The sequence below is a fragment of the Bombyx mori genome, chromosome 5 (assembly GCF_030269925.1).
Source record: "Bombyx mori chromosome 5, ASM3026992v2".
In the NCBI taxonomy this organism is placed as follows: Eukaryota; Metazoa; Arthropoda; class Insecta; order Lepidoptera; family Bombycidae; genus Bombyx; species Bombyx mori.
Window position 1 is genome coordinate 12,933,612 of NC_085111.1, and position 15,042 is coordinate 12,948,653.

Sequence of the window (15,042 nt, forward strand, 5' to 3'; positions counted from 1 at the left end):
TTTTTATTGAATTAATGTCATATACCGGATACTGTAAAACGATTAAAGAGTCACGATAAGAAATTGCTTCGTATTTCAGAGTACCTACACAGTACTTATAAATTCGGTTGGTGTCCGGGAGACATAACTTATACTAAGAGATTCCTTCACAAAACAGCGAATATAACTCTTAAGACTTGGAAAGACAGTCAGGCAGATTACTTATACGTGAGTTATAATATTTTTTAATTCATTTAAACGCCGAGACAATAACGTTTCATGTTTTTTTTAAATTAAAAGACAATTTTTTTTTACTGCTTGGATGGTTGGACGCCCTCACAGCCCACCTGGTGTTAAGGGTTACTGGAGCCCATAGACATCTACAACGTAAATGCGCCACCCACCTTGAGATATAAGTTCTAAGACCTCAAGTACAGTTACAATGACTGCCCCACCCTTCAAACCGAAACGCATTACTGCTTCACGGTAGAAATAGGCGGGTGCGGACTCACAAGAGGTCCTACCACCAGTAAAATTGAATTGTTTTTGACATTTTGTATTCGAAACTTCGAATTGAGGAATAAATAAATAGAGACTAGACCGTAATTTAATTTTTTTTTTTCAACTTAAGTCGAAATAAAAACCAGCTTCTTGATCGAGAAACTTTAAAATCCTATATTTAATTTTGTTTCAGTTATTAGTCAATAAACACTCCCAGCGTTTCGCGTTACAATGTATTGTAATGAAGGCGTATGTGGCTAGAAAATATCTGTTTCGCAGAAGTCGCCTCCCGCTGTACTATTGTCAGGGACAAGCCTACGTCCTAATGATGAACACAGTACAAAAGATCGAGATGCATGAGTTTTATTTAAATAAGAAACTAAACATGCCTGTTACATTTCTGTTTGAATTTTACCACCCACTGATTTTGTAAGATAAATATTTTAATTTTAAGCATCCTACGTGTTTCATTAATGCCCGTCTTTCCAGTTCCTTCTTCTTCTTGCTTCAGTTTCCTCAATACTGAGGGTCGTGAACACCTCCTCGCAACAAGAGTTTATTCCGGATCATTCTACGCCATTTGGTTCTACATTTTTATTTTTATATATTTTTCTTTCTCGCCTTTTATATATAATATATACGTAAAACATTTTACAAGTGCTTACTGATCATACATCCATCAGATTTAACTAGATTTAGTCAAAGGGATTCTTTAACAACATAATATTTCATTGTCTCATTAGAATTGTCAAGACATGCAGTTTGATTAACGGTGTTCAAACCAAGTTTGGGTCCAGAGATGTCTGTAGGAATCTATTATTGATCGAAGGTAGGAATACTTTAACTTAAGAAGGCAGCCATATCATTTGTTCTTACTTTTAATTATGTTGTATTTTGTAAATAAAAAGATGATTTAAAAGTTGGTGTTTTACAGAATATTTATGATTTGTTAATTTTGAACTTTCTTGACGTACAGTTAACTTTCAAAATATCTTGATAATTTCATTTTCACGTTTCATGTTTCTTTTCTTGTGTCCAATATTAGTGGTTTCTTGCACAGAGTTTTATCATAGTTGGTTATCTAAAATAATGTATTTTTGTTATTATTTTATTACTCTAGTATATGCGGTTCCAAATTTTAAATGCAATATTAAGATCTATGAATATCATTCTATACAACAATGCCACCTAAAGTGTCCTTATAATAGAAGTGATTCGGCATTACTGACATATTTACTTCTAATATAACGAAGGTAGATTTATTTCGATTCTAGTGGTAGGTGAAGTGTTTGGAATATGAAACGCCGCTGTTCCTTCTAAAATCCTATTGTAAATCATAATTGTTAAGATCACAACAAGTAAAAAAGGATTCAATACGGCAAATCCATTAACAAATTTGAAGGCCAAGGATCTTACAAGAGCGAGTTAGCATGGCAACCGCTACTTGCAACTAAATTAACAGTAGTTGCGATACGGCCTCCTCTTCGCCTCCCCGCGGACCATTCCCAACATCAGATCGTACACCTTCAAGCCCCACATACCACGCGTGCCCCCTAGGCGCCGAAAGGCCTAGGCTGAAAGAAAGGATCTACAATAACATCCCAAATTATTCCTGATCCCGTTACTGCTATTAATTCAACTGGATGAAAAAGGTATTTTAAGCCCAAATGCGTAAGTAATTTCAATACTACTTATGTTGGAAAGCATAAACACTTCCAATCGAAAACAGTAACAATAAGATTATCAGCTTAAACAAAGACATGACACAAATTTGTAAAACGCATTTACGCATTCCAGATTTTGTTTACAAATAATATCCTCGTGCAGGGTGAGTGACAAACATCCAATAATGCATTGGTAAAGAAAGATACGAACGAAATACTAACTAGTCATCGCGTACGTTCAAGATGAATTATAACATAATATTTTCTATCATTGGTGAGTAAGTTCGTGTTTTACTCCATTTTGTAATACAAGCAACAATATCTTCTTCGATTTTCGCGGGTATATTAAAGTATATGAAATAATTAAGGTAAAGTATATTAAAAACTAAAAAAATTAAACCTTTACGGCTTAATATTGCGTTTTTATTGTCATTTTATTATTTGCGAAGTTTCAAATACCGCACAGTTTTTATGGTCACGGATGTCTCAGTGTACGAGGCATAAGCAACTAATTAGCTTATCATTTAAAAATATATCAAACTTATGTATTGTATTTGTTATTATGAGTAAAAAACTATAATCCGACTTGATTTTTTTTGGGGTTTGATTTAGGTAACGTTAAAGTTTCCGTATTATAATTATTGGTGACCGGATATTATAAGCCCGTACGGGTATTCAAGTATTTACAATACCTTGAACTTACGTCTCTGGGTGGATAGTGGTTTCACGTCGATGTCTACGGGCTCTAGTAACAACTTTTTTTTATTGCTTTTAATGAGTGGACGAGCTCACAGCCCACCTGGTGTTAAGTGGTTACTGGAGCCCATAGACATCTACAACGTAAATGCGCCACCCACCTTGAGATATAAGTTCTAAGGTATCATGTTTTGGTTACAACGGCTACCCCACCCTTCAAACCGAAACGCATTACTGCTTCACGGCAGAAATAGGCAGGGCGGTGGTACCCACCCGCGCGGAGTCGCAAGAGGTCCTATCACCAGTAATTACGCAAATTATAATTTTGCGGGCACATTAACACTGGGTGGGCCGAGAGCTCATCTTCCCGTGCTGCATTGTTATGGCATTGAATTGAGATGGGTCCATGAGCGACGGTAACCACTCACCATCAGGTGGGCCGTATGCTCGTCTACCTATAATTGCAATAAAAAAAATAACGTTAATTTATTGAATTACAATTGTAAATCAGTCGGTAACCAATCTAATGTACTGCTATTAATTTTGTGATAGCTGCGGTTCGTCTAGTTTCATCGAACATAAGGGATTTTTCAATATGCCATGACGATTTCACACTGAAGCCAGCTGACGGCATTTTAAAGGAGCACACATTTACTTGGCTGGCGTTTGTGCAATATTTACATGGTAAGAACGTTAATACCTGCAGTTAAATTAAAAATACCATAAGAAACTATCTTGTCCCTGGAAATAAACAAAACTTACCCATTAAGCTATTAGTTTGATCTTTTTCTCCTGTTTTGCCGACTGAGCCTTTTTAACCCTTGTTCCTATTTCTGCCGCTAGACAATCTTACGATGCGTCGGATTGAATTGAAGTTTACGTAGTACAAATTGATGCTTCAATTTTGTGCATTAATATGGGCAATTATAAAATTCACATTTTGATAGTTGACAGGTGAACTGTCATTAATACGCTTTTATTAACTTCAATCTTTGAACATGATTTTGACCCCATTCAAAACGTCGGTTTAACGCGAAATTTGGTATACCTACTTAATAAGGACCGATGATAATTCAAAATTAAAAAAAATAATGAAAAAATTGAAATTCAACTAAAAAATTAAAAATAAATAATAGTTTAAAAAAACTAACAAAATACGCTTTTATAGAAAATCCAACTAAGAAATAGAAAACAAATTTTAATAAATTTGAATTAAAAATAGTGTAAGAAAAAATGATTTTATTGTAAAAAAAAGCGTGGGGTGCTTTTCAGGATATTATCAAATCAACCCTTCTACTCATATCTGTTCATAAAATATTTATAACTACTTATACCATGCACCCCACGCTTTTTTACAATAAAATCATTTTTTTTATCTATCACTTTTGCATATAAAAAAATTTAAGATATCAAGCGCCTTTAATGGTTGTTGGAGCAATGTTCTCTTCATACGTTTCAGGATGTTATTACCGAAAGAGAAATAATCCTAATATAATTTATAAAGAATATTCTATTGCGAAGATTATTCCCGTATTAGAATATGTGGAAAAGTGTATCTTAGTAGATAGGCGCGTGATTAATTTGATTTTAAATTTTTTTACAGTGACAACGGGCTTGCCACATCACAGTATAGCCCCCAGAGTGGTTCTCGTGCATAGTCAATTTGTTGTTGGAACAGCCACGGATTTACTTCATTTACCCAAGAACTATAAACTGTAAGATTTCACAATGCAAACTAAATTAATAAGAGACTGAAATGATGCGTTGAAACTACATATTATTATATCCATGAAAGCCTTCTGTGCTCAGTATTTGTCGGTAGTTTTTAGCCAATTTTTAACAAACGTGTTCGAGTCGAAATTTCTCTCGCCGATTTGTAAATTTAAATCATGATAATTACTGTCCCAAATAAAATAAAGTAACACGTTTTTTTTGTAACATAAAAATACATGTATAAAATGTGTAAAAATGTGTGAAGTATAATTATGCTCTCTAATGCGTTGTTAACTCTATTTACGAAGCTATGTAACTTTCGAAGCTAAAAATAAATTTTTATTTTATTTTTTATTGCTACATTGAATGGATGAGTTCACGGTCCCCCTGGCGTTCAGTGGTCACCGAAGCCCATAGACGTCAATCACGTTAATGCCGCCGCTCATTTAAAGACATGATTTCTAAGTCTCAGTTTTGACAGTACAACGGCGGTCCCATCCTTCAAACCGAAATTACTGCTTCACGGCAGAAACAGGCAGGGCGGTGGTACCTATCCGAGCGGGCTTACAAGATGTTCTACCACCAGTAATTACGCAAATTAAAATTTTTGCGGGTGTGATTTTTATTACACGATGTTATATAGATTGCTAAGTATGTATTTCATTAGGTTTTTTTTGTACCTGCCTGCGAGATTCGAACACCGGTACAGTCGCATTACTCGGATTCGATTGTACCGGGCGTCTTATCATTTAAGCCACTGTGACTTCAAAATGTAATAATGTGCCTTCTTCTACGAGTAATAAAAGCTTAGCATAAAATTTCGTGAACTCGTAAACTTTATACTTTCCAGTATAAGAAGTTATAAATAAATAAATAAATAAACTCTGAATGCCACGCGTTAGCAACAAGCTGATGAGAAATATAAATATTCCGTCTAACAAAGTATATATTTAAGTATTTACATATTTAAATAGAAACAATTGGATGATTAGTTCCGGTCGCGCGCTAATAAAAAAAAACACGTATCTGCAAAACTAAAGTCTGTTCTTTGTTTTTCTATTTGCCTACACTGGTAAAACGAATACTGTTCATAGAAATTTATTGTTGGAGTTCTATAATAATATTATTTACTAGGCGCCCTACTGATGATTCTTATGCGGAAACCGAACAGTTTTTTTGGAACGAATTTCCTTACCGCGCTTGTTGCTTGCCGACTGAGGGGACAAACCGAAAAAATTTAATAATGAAAAACGAAACAAAAAACCGTCATTTTTTGCAATGATTTTGAGACACTTTCCATTCAACCTAGGAATCTGAAAGTTTCGTCTATCGATTCAGCATGCCGTCAATTTTGAGAGTATGCTTTTACTATGTTAGTAACACGTATCTGCTTATCCCTGCCACGAAGCAGTAATGTATTCCTATAGGGGTGGAGCAGCTGACATATTTATACTACGAAAGCTCAAACTTTGTTTTAAGGTAGGTAGGGTGGTATTTATGTGTTGTCTATGGGCTGCGGTAACCATTTAACAGTTGGCGAGCCGTAAGCTTGTCTACATGTCTATGCAAGAAAAAATTACTCACCTTGAAACATGGCGGTTGAAATCCCTATTATTTTGTATTGTCATCCACACCGGACAGTAACGTAAATATTTTCTTACATTTTTCAGTGGTAATATTATTTTTGGAGATTATGAGCGTGAAGAAAATGAATGTGATCTGACGTATATGCAAACGAAAATGGCGGAGAAGTGTCCGCGCGCATACATGGAAATGCCCATCTCAGATATTACTCCACATCCTGAGTACTCTCGGCAAGTACAACAATAAATTAACTTATTACTTAATTATAAATCAAATTACAGTAACGATATAAGAAGCGGGAAGTAAATTAGAATGAAATTACGTAGATAATACAGATAGGCTTTCTTATCATGGCTATCTCTATGTAATTGAATATGCAATTTCGAAAAGGGCACATCTCTGAAAATGTAAAATGTTCAGGAAATGAAAAAAAAACGGATTATTTTCTAAAGCAGTGTAAAATTTTAAATATTAACTTTTGAGATATATATTAGCAATTGAAAATTACTGGAATTATTATAATATAAAATGGGTGTAGCTAAGCCGCAAAACTACATGTATATGAAAAAAGGTATTTGACAAAATATGCGACATGTGCCCTTTTGGAAATTGCATATTCAATTAGACATCCGACCTAGGCAACGGGGCAACGCTAAGCCGTCTTTGCCCAAAACATGTATTGCCGGATCCACTTTCAGTGCTTTTTTATGATTTTTAATTCCAAATTTTAAACTTTAAATGGCTCTCCTGTCAAGTTGCAAAATGTCGCTTAAGCTAAAGAGCCTTTCCCCCTCGATATGTAACTATGATATCAAAACATGCAACAGACTTATACGTTTTTTTTTATTGCTTAGATGGGTGGACAAGCTCACAGCCCACCTGGGGTTGTTACTTGGGCCCATAGACATCTACAACGTAAATGCGCCACCCACCTTGAGATATAAGTTCTAAGGTCTCTGTATAGTTAACGGCTGCCCCACCCTTCAAGCCGAAACGCATTACTGCATCACCGCAGAAATAGGCGGGGTGGTGGTACCGACCCGTGCGGACTCACGTACCACGTATATGGCCAGAAACGCTTCTATTAAATCCGTTATAAATATTGATTACATAATTATCATAAAAATATATACGGCTTAATCTTCAATAAATTTACTGTTGTCATTCATAGTAACACGAAATAATTTTCGTTAAATTTATATTTAAAGAAAGCAATAAAACGGCAACTGCTCAACCTGGCCGCGGAAAGATAAATTTTTATTTTACTTCTTATTAAACTTGAGCAAGCAGGTTTCACAGGACACGGTGATCAACTATTAGTAGAATATAATATTTTATCACACACAACAACCTTCCGACTGTTTTAAGTCACACGTAGACAAATAAATTCTATTTTGTTTCGTTTCAATGAGAAATATATGTAAATGAAGCTAGAATAAGAAGTTACAGTCCATTAACGTAACACGTTGGTCTGAATAATATAAAAAAACTAATCTTTCGCACAAAATTAGGATAATGACCTCTGCTTTGTTTGTTTATTTTAATAAACGATATAGCTGTTACATTCAACACGATTGTTTTACGATAACTTAATTATAAAATTGTTTTTTTTTAACTTTGCTTTAAATGGGTGAGCCGATGGCCCACATAGCTTTAATCTATTATGGGAGAACATAGACATCACCACGGTTACGTTTTTTTTAATTGCTTACATGGATGGACGAGCTCACAGCCCACCTGGTGTTAAGTGGTTACTGAAGCCCATACACATCTACAACGTAAATGCGCCACCCACCTTGAGATATAAGTTCTAAGGTCACAAGTATAGTTACAACGGCTGCCCTACCCTTCAAACCGAAACGCATTAACTGCTTCACGGCAGAAATAGGCAGGGTGATGGTACCTAAGCGTGCGAACTCACAAGAGGTCCTACCACCAGTCTACGTACGTTTATCGTTATAAATATGCATAAATATGTTATAATGCATTTTTTTCTGCTGAAAATAAAACGTTAAATTCCTTGACCACATTTTAAGCATTTAATTTTGAAGCTTCCACCGTAGAATGTATGCCTATGTCGGTTAATGATCAAAGATTAACTTTCAGGTTCGGTGTCGGGAACAGCTTAGCTCTTGTTAAGTTACTGCGTCCCTTGAAGTCTCGTAAGTAGCTTTTTGCATTCTTAAATGTCACTCGCTGGGCGAGAATAAGTTATTTATGATAACTGCTTATCGTATGTCTAGCGCAAAAAAACTCAATACTTTTTGTTGCGATCGAAGAACAGTATAAGGCCATTCCAAGTCTACCTTAGCCATCGTGCTTAATATAATTTGTGTACTAGATATGCCACACGGCTTAGTGCCAGTTAAGTTTAAATTCCTTAATCTCCTCAATTTTTACAAAAAATATAATATTAATCACTTACAAATACACGTATTAGCTCGTATTGACAAGAATTGTTACATTAGAAATCTCACGCTCACCAGATAGACATACTATTACCATATTCATAATTTCGGTTAAATTTGAAAAATGATCACCGAAATGCGTTTTTTTTTAAAAGTTATTTACCTTTTATAGAGTACATGGTACCAATTTGCCTACCCTCTCTCGAAGAAAGGACAAGAAAAAAACGAAATAAAGCAGTATTTATGATCGACTACATAAGCAGTAAGTATAATTAATTAATCAATGTATTAGAAAATTTCCAATGTAATTTTGTACATGCTTACTAATTTATTTTTGCAGCCGTTCCAAGAGATTTTGATACAGAAAGAATGGGAAAGAAAACTTTGAAAATGTATACTCATAAAGAATGTCGTAGGCATCGGAGTAAATCGGTGAGTTACTAAATGTAGTCACCTCGAGACTTCGCTTCGCTTAGCGGTTCTGGTATTAATTTCATAAAATAAAAGAGCAAGTAGACTATGTGTTGTTTATTGGCCGTGGGTAGAATCTTTTACGCGATATCGGCGCCGGAGGAACGTGCGATATTTGTAGAACTGCCACCCGAAGTAAATTTATCAAGTAAAATAGCTCTTAAAAAAGATATCCTCTTTTAAAAAAATACGTGGATGTTATACATTAATATAAAATTGAACCGAAATTGCTTCTGCGAAGCACTGCTCTTGCTAGGGTCAGTGTTAACATCACTCCAGTTTGAGCTCCGTAAGCTCACCTACTAGTTAAGGCTACGCTGAAATAGCCTCTCAAGGCTATCAGCTTAGGTAGGAAAAAAAACTTTTAGATATTTTACCTAGGTATGTAGTGATTCAGACTATTTATTAGAAGTAATCCACCGACACTTTGGGACGTCCGTTTAGTAATATGTTGGGACGTCCGCTTAGTAATATGTTTAATTATCAATTGAGATTATTTATTCACATATGTAAATCTACTCGGCTGACAGAGGCTTGGCAGTGAGGGAGTCACGCACGTTCTGTGTAGCTCTGGCTGTGGCGTAAGACCTGGTGCTCCCATCGTGAGTCAAAATGTGGACGGTGGCTTCGAACTAATCGGTGTCGCTGCTGGCGGTGCGCCCTGCACGAGAAGGTCTATGCGCAGGAAGCTAATTAGTGAGCCCCCGCTGTACATAGATGTTTATCCATATAATAACTGGATTGTAAATGTCGTCACCGCCAACAAGCTTCCGAAACCATATTCGCAGAATTTCATGTTGGTCGAAGGAGGTTCAAGTTAGTAGTTTTTGTAAATTTTAGATTGTTCTCTTCTAGATTGTATTTTATATCTTTAGTTTTACTGACAACTGAAATAACGGCTTGTCCGTTTTTAATGTATGATATCGTTTAACCTGCAAGTGGTACATGAATTGTTTACATTGTTATTGATACGCATTCTTTGCAGGTATGGGAATCCACAGTGGTTATCTCAGAAAGAGAAGAAAAATGAAAGCAGGCTGGAAATCTCGAACTTATGTAGTTGGAGACTACTGCTTCAAAACTGTAAAAAGACAACAAAGATCAACATCTTTCTTTTATTCAGAAAACTTTGAAGTTAAAGCGGATCCGCCGGCTAAGCTCAACGTTATTTTAAAAGTAAGTTTGAATAAAAACTATCTGAAACTAGTTTGGAATCCCTGTATTTAAATACATCATATCTGCATACATTTAAATTAAAATTTTAATTTTAATATATAACTAGTCAGGTCATAAGTATTGTCACACAGTAAAAACTTTTCTTTTAGAATGCTGGCCACAAAAAAGTTTATTGAATTCGAATTTCGAATTGTTCATGAAAATAAAAATGTATACTTTTAGAATTTTACTCATTTTTAAATATGGAGTGGACGCTTAAAGAAGACCGTGTTGCAGTTATTGCGTTGCATCGTTGCGGTTACGCGCCAATACAAATTTTTAACATACTGAAAAATTTGAATATAACCAAAAGATTCGTTTATCGTACCATCAAACGATACAATGAAGACTCTAGTGTAGATGACAGGTCAAGAAGTGGTCGCCCTCGGTCTGTTAGGACTCCAGCAGTGATAAAAGCTGTGAAGGCACGAATTCAAAGAAATCCCAAACGTAAGCAGAAACTGTTGGCCCTTCAGATGTGGTTAAGCAGAACCACGGTGAAAAGGGTGTTAAATGAAGACTTAGGACTTCGGGATTATCGAAGAAAAACAGGACATCGTTTGAATTCTCGTCTAATGGACCTGAGACTGAAGAGTTGCCGCGCTTTGTTGAAGCGGTACGCGGGAAAAAAATATCGGGAAATTCTTTTTTCGGATGAAAAAATTTTTACCGTAGAAGAGAGCTACAACAAAAAAAATGATAAGGTGTACGCACACAGTAGTGAAGAAGCGAGCAACCGTATTCCGCCTGTCCAACGAGGTCATTTTCCATACTCGCTCATGGTATGGTTGGGAGTTTCTTATTGGGGCTTAACAGAGGTACATTTTTGTGAGAAAGGTGTAAAAACGAATGCAGTTGTGTATCAAAATACAGTCCTGACGAACCTTGTGGAACCTGTTTCTCATACCATGTTCAATAACAGGCACTGGGTATTCCAACAAGATTCGGCGCCAGCTCATAGAGCGAAGAGCACACAAGACTGGCTGGTGGCGCGTGAAATCGACTTCATCCGGCACGAAGACTGGCCCTCCTCCAGTCCAGATTTGAATCCGTTAGATTACAAGATATGGCAACACTTGGAGGAAAAGGCGTGCTCAAAGCTTCATCCCAATTTGGAGTCACTCAAGACATCCTTGATTAAGGCAGCCGCCGATATTGACATGGACCTCGTTCGTGCTGCGATAGACGACTGGCCGCTCAGATTGAAGGCCTGTATTCAAAATCACGGAGGTCATTTTGAATAAACTTTAGTGTCATAAGAATCTATGTTTTGTTAAGTTCATTTTGGTATATGAATGGTTACATAATGAATAAAGTTGTTTCAATTATTTTACATTAAACATGTGACAGAATTTATGACCTGACTAGGTATATATTTAATGTAATAATATAAACAGTGTCAAAACTGAACAAACATGCATGTTACTGTTTCAGTTATCTGCAGGAATAGACTGCACTATAGTTTGTGCCAAACTCAAATTGCCTAATCGTCTGATAGTGCCAGAAATTAAAGGCGTCGGAGGATACAATATAACAGTTACATTCAAGACAGACTGGTTTCCGTACATATTTTACTTTAATTTGGGTCTTAATGGAAAGAATACTACCGCAGCAGACTTTGCAACTTGGATACCGGAACGGAAGCCAGGTTTTTGGTGACAATACAAGAGCCTCGTCCAAATGATTCAGATAGAGCGTCTTGTTAGATACGATATCAAATATTATTGTCTCTTGTGGAAGAACAACATAACAAAACAATTCGTAGACAATACGAGTGACTCCATATCCATATTACCTTGCTTCTTAATACCATTCGATTAATGGAAGTTTATGTCATCACATCAAAATTTGAAGTCAATAATCTAAGAATTTCAATATTCGACTATAGTCTCTCATATTCAAGCAACTACGAGTATGCGTCTAAACTACGCGTCTAAATACACGAATTTAATAAATAAATCAGTGATTGTGACCATAACTTATAAAGGCCTTCTCAGAACTCATTGTATTTGCAGCTACTTAGTTTTAAAAAAAACCATAGATAATAATATAATGTTCAATAAAACAACAAAATTTTCCTTGGATTTCTTTATGACCTGAAGAGAATTTTTAATTTAACTAGGCAGACTCCACAGATATTGTATCTTCATCGTTCAATCCCTTGTCACCGTTAGCGTCGCCTGGGTAAGACGTTGGAGGCGAAGGTGATGGGGACTGAGGAAACATGGGGCTCTGTGGTATTTGAGGAAACTGGGGAAGCCCTGGTGCTTGGGGAAACTGTGGGATGGGAGGATATGGTATTTGACCTGGTACTTGAGGAATTTGCGGGAACGATGGTAGGCTGGGTCCTTGAGGTATTTGGGGAAATAGCGGTTGTCCAGCCTGGGGAATCTGAGGGAAATTAGGAAAACTTGGGAATGAACTCACTGGCGGCAACGGGGAAGGTGCTTGGGAATTCGATTCAGTTGGATTTGGCTGTTGTTGGCTTTGTGGTGTAAAATCTGCTGAATCAACTACAGCTGTATCTGCATCACCAGTAGGCTGCTGTTCGTCGTTGGGCTGCTGCTCAGGGTTGCCTGCAGGAGCGGGTTGGTTAGATGGTGGACCAGGAGGCAGGGCAGGTATGATTTGTCCTTGAGGGTAAAAAATGCTAGCCGGATAATATGTATGACCGGGTGCGGGAACGAAACCCGGTTGAATTGCTGAAACACCACTAAAGTGAGGCACTTGGTAGGTGAACTGTGGAACAAATCCATAGGGATTGTACGCAACTGGTGGCTGAAAATTTAAAACAATTAAATTAGTTATAATTTGCCTTTTTAGTTTATAAAGTATATTTTACGAAATACCAATGCAGGCAGTATCTTCTCTTGCCATTTTAGTAATATCATTTATTGGCTTAATGAATTAAAAGAACTTGGCACAAATGAGCTCATAAATTAGGATAGCTCAGCTCATCGGACATTGTGTAATTACGAAATTCCACAAACACGATGCTCGATTTTTTTTTTATATTTTTTTTCATTGCTTGGATGGGTGCACACGAGCTCAAAGCCCACCTGGTGTTAAGTGGTTACTGAAGCCCATAGACATCTATAACGTAAATGCGCCACCCACCCAAGGTGTCAAGCACAGATCATAGAAACACAGTTTCTATGATCTGTGGTGTCAAGTATAGTTACAACGGCTGCCCCGCCCTTCAAACCGAAACGCATCTACCCGTGCGATGCTCGTCTTGATCGTCATAGAAGACGCTAAAGCGCTTCTGAGTTAAAAAAAACATTTTAAACTTACAGAATTAATATATTGTGTTGTTGAAAAGCCGAAGGCTTTCGTTTGTGCCGGTATGACTGTGTGATGATTGAGTACAGCGGCTGATAAAGATAATGGTGCTCCTGGCCAGGACACAGCCCCGCCGGCGACTCCACCGAGCACCGCGCACACCACGCCTAAAAGTGACACCACCTACAAAACAAAAATAAATCTAAATATAACTTAGGATTCTTTCAGATCAGGACCATTCTTATTTAAACAGATTTAAGTTGTAAGTAAGCCTATGTTGAGAGCATTGTAAACTTTAAGCTTATTTGCTTTTTCGTATTATTTTTTTAATTCTAATTCTTTTTTTTAAAACTTAATCCTTTTTTTATAATGTGTAATTTAATATCGTTCTTCGCTCTATATCATCACCAAATTGAGATCACACAATCTCGTTCTATTTAACTAGAGTGTAAAATTAGGTTTGTTTTTTAGAAACAACGTCGATAAGTCCACGGTCATAGTGTTAAGTGGTTACGGGAAACCACAACTGGAATAAAGGCTGGCTTACACAGCTTTTTGGTTAGTGACAAAAATAGGCAAATGTTTAGACCAATTCTTAAATGCTCAGAGCACATTCTATCAACATCAAAAATTTAAATATATATTTTTTATTTATTTTAAATTTGATAGATGCTTATGCTAATTATTAAGAAAATTAAATTCAAAAGACCTCTATATACATTAAATTTGTCAGGTTTTAATTAATTTCTTTATACGGTAAAATTATTTAGTTATTTCTTCAAAAACCTGTAACGGTATTAAAGTTGTATAAAATTCGAGAGAATGTAAATACAAACTACTATGTGACATTTAAAAAACCTAAATAAGTACATTCGAAATATTAAAATGAATAAATTAACATTATATGCACAGTTTTATAATTAATTATATTCAAACACAACACTGGCCTTGTTAATACTCATTTTAATTTAATTTTATAAATAACTAAAGTAATTTTTAGTTATTTATAAAATTTAAAAACAAAAATGAAATAGTCCCTATTCGTGTCACTAATTATCACTTATCACTGTCACAATCCGTGATCCGTACCTTCATGACAGTTCGACTGTAGAGATATTAAATAAACGGTTATCTTCGGACTACTCGCTTTTATACCGTATAATACCCGCCCACGATCAAAGAAGAAAGGCAACTAGATGTGACTCGTGTTTTGTATGCAAAAATGCATTGCTCCGCTCCGATTCAATTACACAACTTATCTGAACACATCGGTCGTTGTGTTTGCCTAAAAAATAACACACAAAGTTTTATTGCAATTCATGCTGTGTTTTTGTTATGCCATTTTAGTAACTGTAACACATACTAATGAAGCGAATAATGCCGTTGTAAATATTCTAGTATGGCCATGACCCGATCGATGCAATTTAGGGAAACATTATGTCTGCAAACAATCTGTTGAAGACACTACTTAGACTTAGGCTTAGGCCTCTTTTTATTTATTAATCTATTCTACAGAAACAAGAAGAGCT

At 36.0% G+C, this 15,042-nt stretch overlaps 2 protein-coding genes and 1 long non-coding RNA gene across 4 annotated transcripts; 1 reads left to right on the forward strand and 2 right to left on the reverse strand.

The window, feature by feature from the left end:
* Positions 1-827: 827 nt before the first annotated feature.
* On the reverse strand, positions 828-3,825 carry LOC119628552 (uncharacterized). Its single transcript, XR_005244709.2, has 2 exons — positions 3,603-3,825; positions 828-1,561 (listed from the first exon to the last, which is right to left on the reverse strand). It is a non-coding gene; the product is annotated as an uncharacterized LOC119628552 (long non-coding RNA).
* LOC101736772 (uncharacterized) lies at positions 1,757-12,920 on the forward strand. 2 transcript variants are annotated; one of them, XM_038011226.2, is made up of 11 exons: positions 1,757-2,151; positions 2,278-2,418; positions 3,393-3,524; positions 4,444-4,555; positions 6,224-6,367; positions 8,244-8,299; positions 8,718-8,807; positions 8,886-8,977; positions 9,547-9,832; positions 10,002-10,192; positions 11,666-12,920. In XM_038011226.2, exons 2-11 carry the CDS (start codon positions 2,388-2,390, stop codon positions 11,888-11,890), a joined length of 1,359 nt encoding a protein of 452 aa, XP_037867154.1. In that variant the 5' UTR covers positions 1,757-2,151; positions 2,278-2,387; the 3' UTR covers positions 11,891-12,920. The 2 variants fall into 2 exon arrangements, with proteins under 2 accessions (XP_037867154.1, XP_037867153.1); XM_038011225.2 differs by having other exon boundaries at positions 1,757-2,132.
* On the reverse strand, positions 12,305-14,795 carry LOC101745098 (uncharacterized). The gene is made up of 3 exons (XM_004930036.5): positions 14,603-14,795; positions 13,526-13,696; positions 12,305-13,009 (listed from the first exon to the last, which is right to left on the reverse strand). Exons 1-3 carry the CDS (start codon positions 14,606-14,608, stop codon positions 12,350-12,352), a joined length of 837 nt encoding a protein of 278 aa, XP_004930093.2. The 5' UTR covers positions 14,609-14,795; the 3' UTR covers positions 12,305-12,349.
* Positions 14,796-15,042: the final 247 nt, after the last annotated feature.

Excerpts from the sequence above, each read along its gene's own strand:
- LOC101736772 (XM_038011226.2), top strand. The coding sequence starts at position 2,388 with ATGAATTATAACATAATATTTTCTATCATTG. Across the intron at positions 8,300-8,717 it reads ACTGCGTCCCTTGAAGTCTC|AGTACATGGTACCAATTTGC; the intron begins GTAAGTAGCTTT and ends TACCTTTTATAG. Across the intron at positions 8,978-9,546 it reads GTAGGCATCGGAGTAAATCG|AGGCTTGGCAGTGAGGGAGT; the intron begins GTGAGTTACTAA and ends CTCGGCTGACAG.
- LOC101745098 (XM_004930036.5), bottom strand. Across the intron at positions 13,010-13,525 it reads CAACACAATATATTAATTCT|CCACCAGTTGCGTACAATCC; the intron begins GTAAGTTTAAAA and ends TTAAATTTTCAG.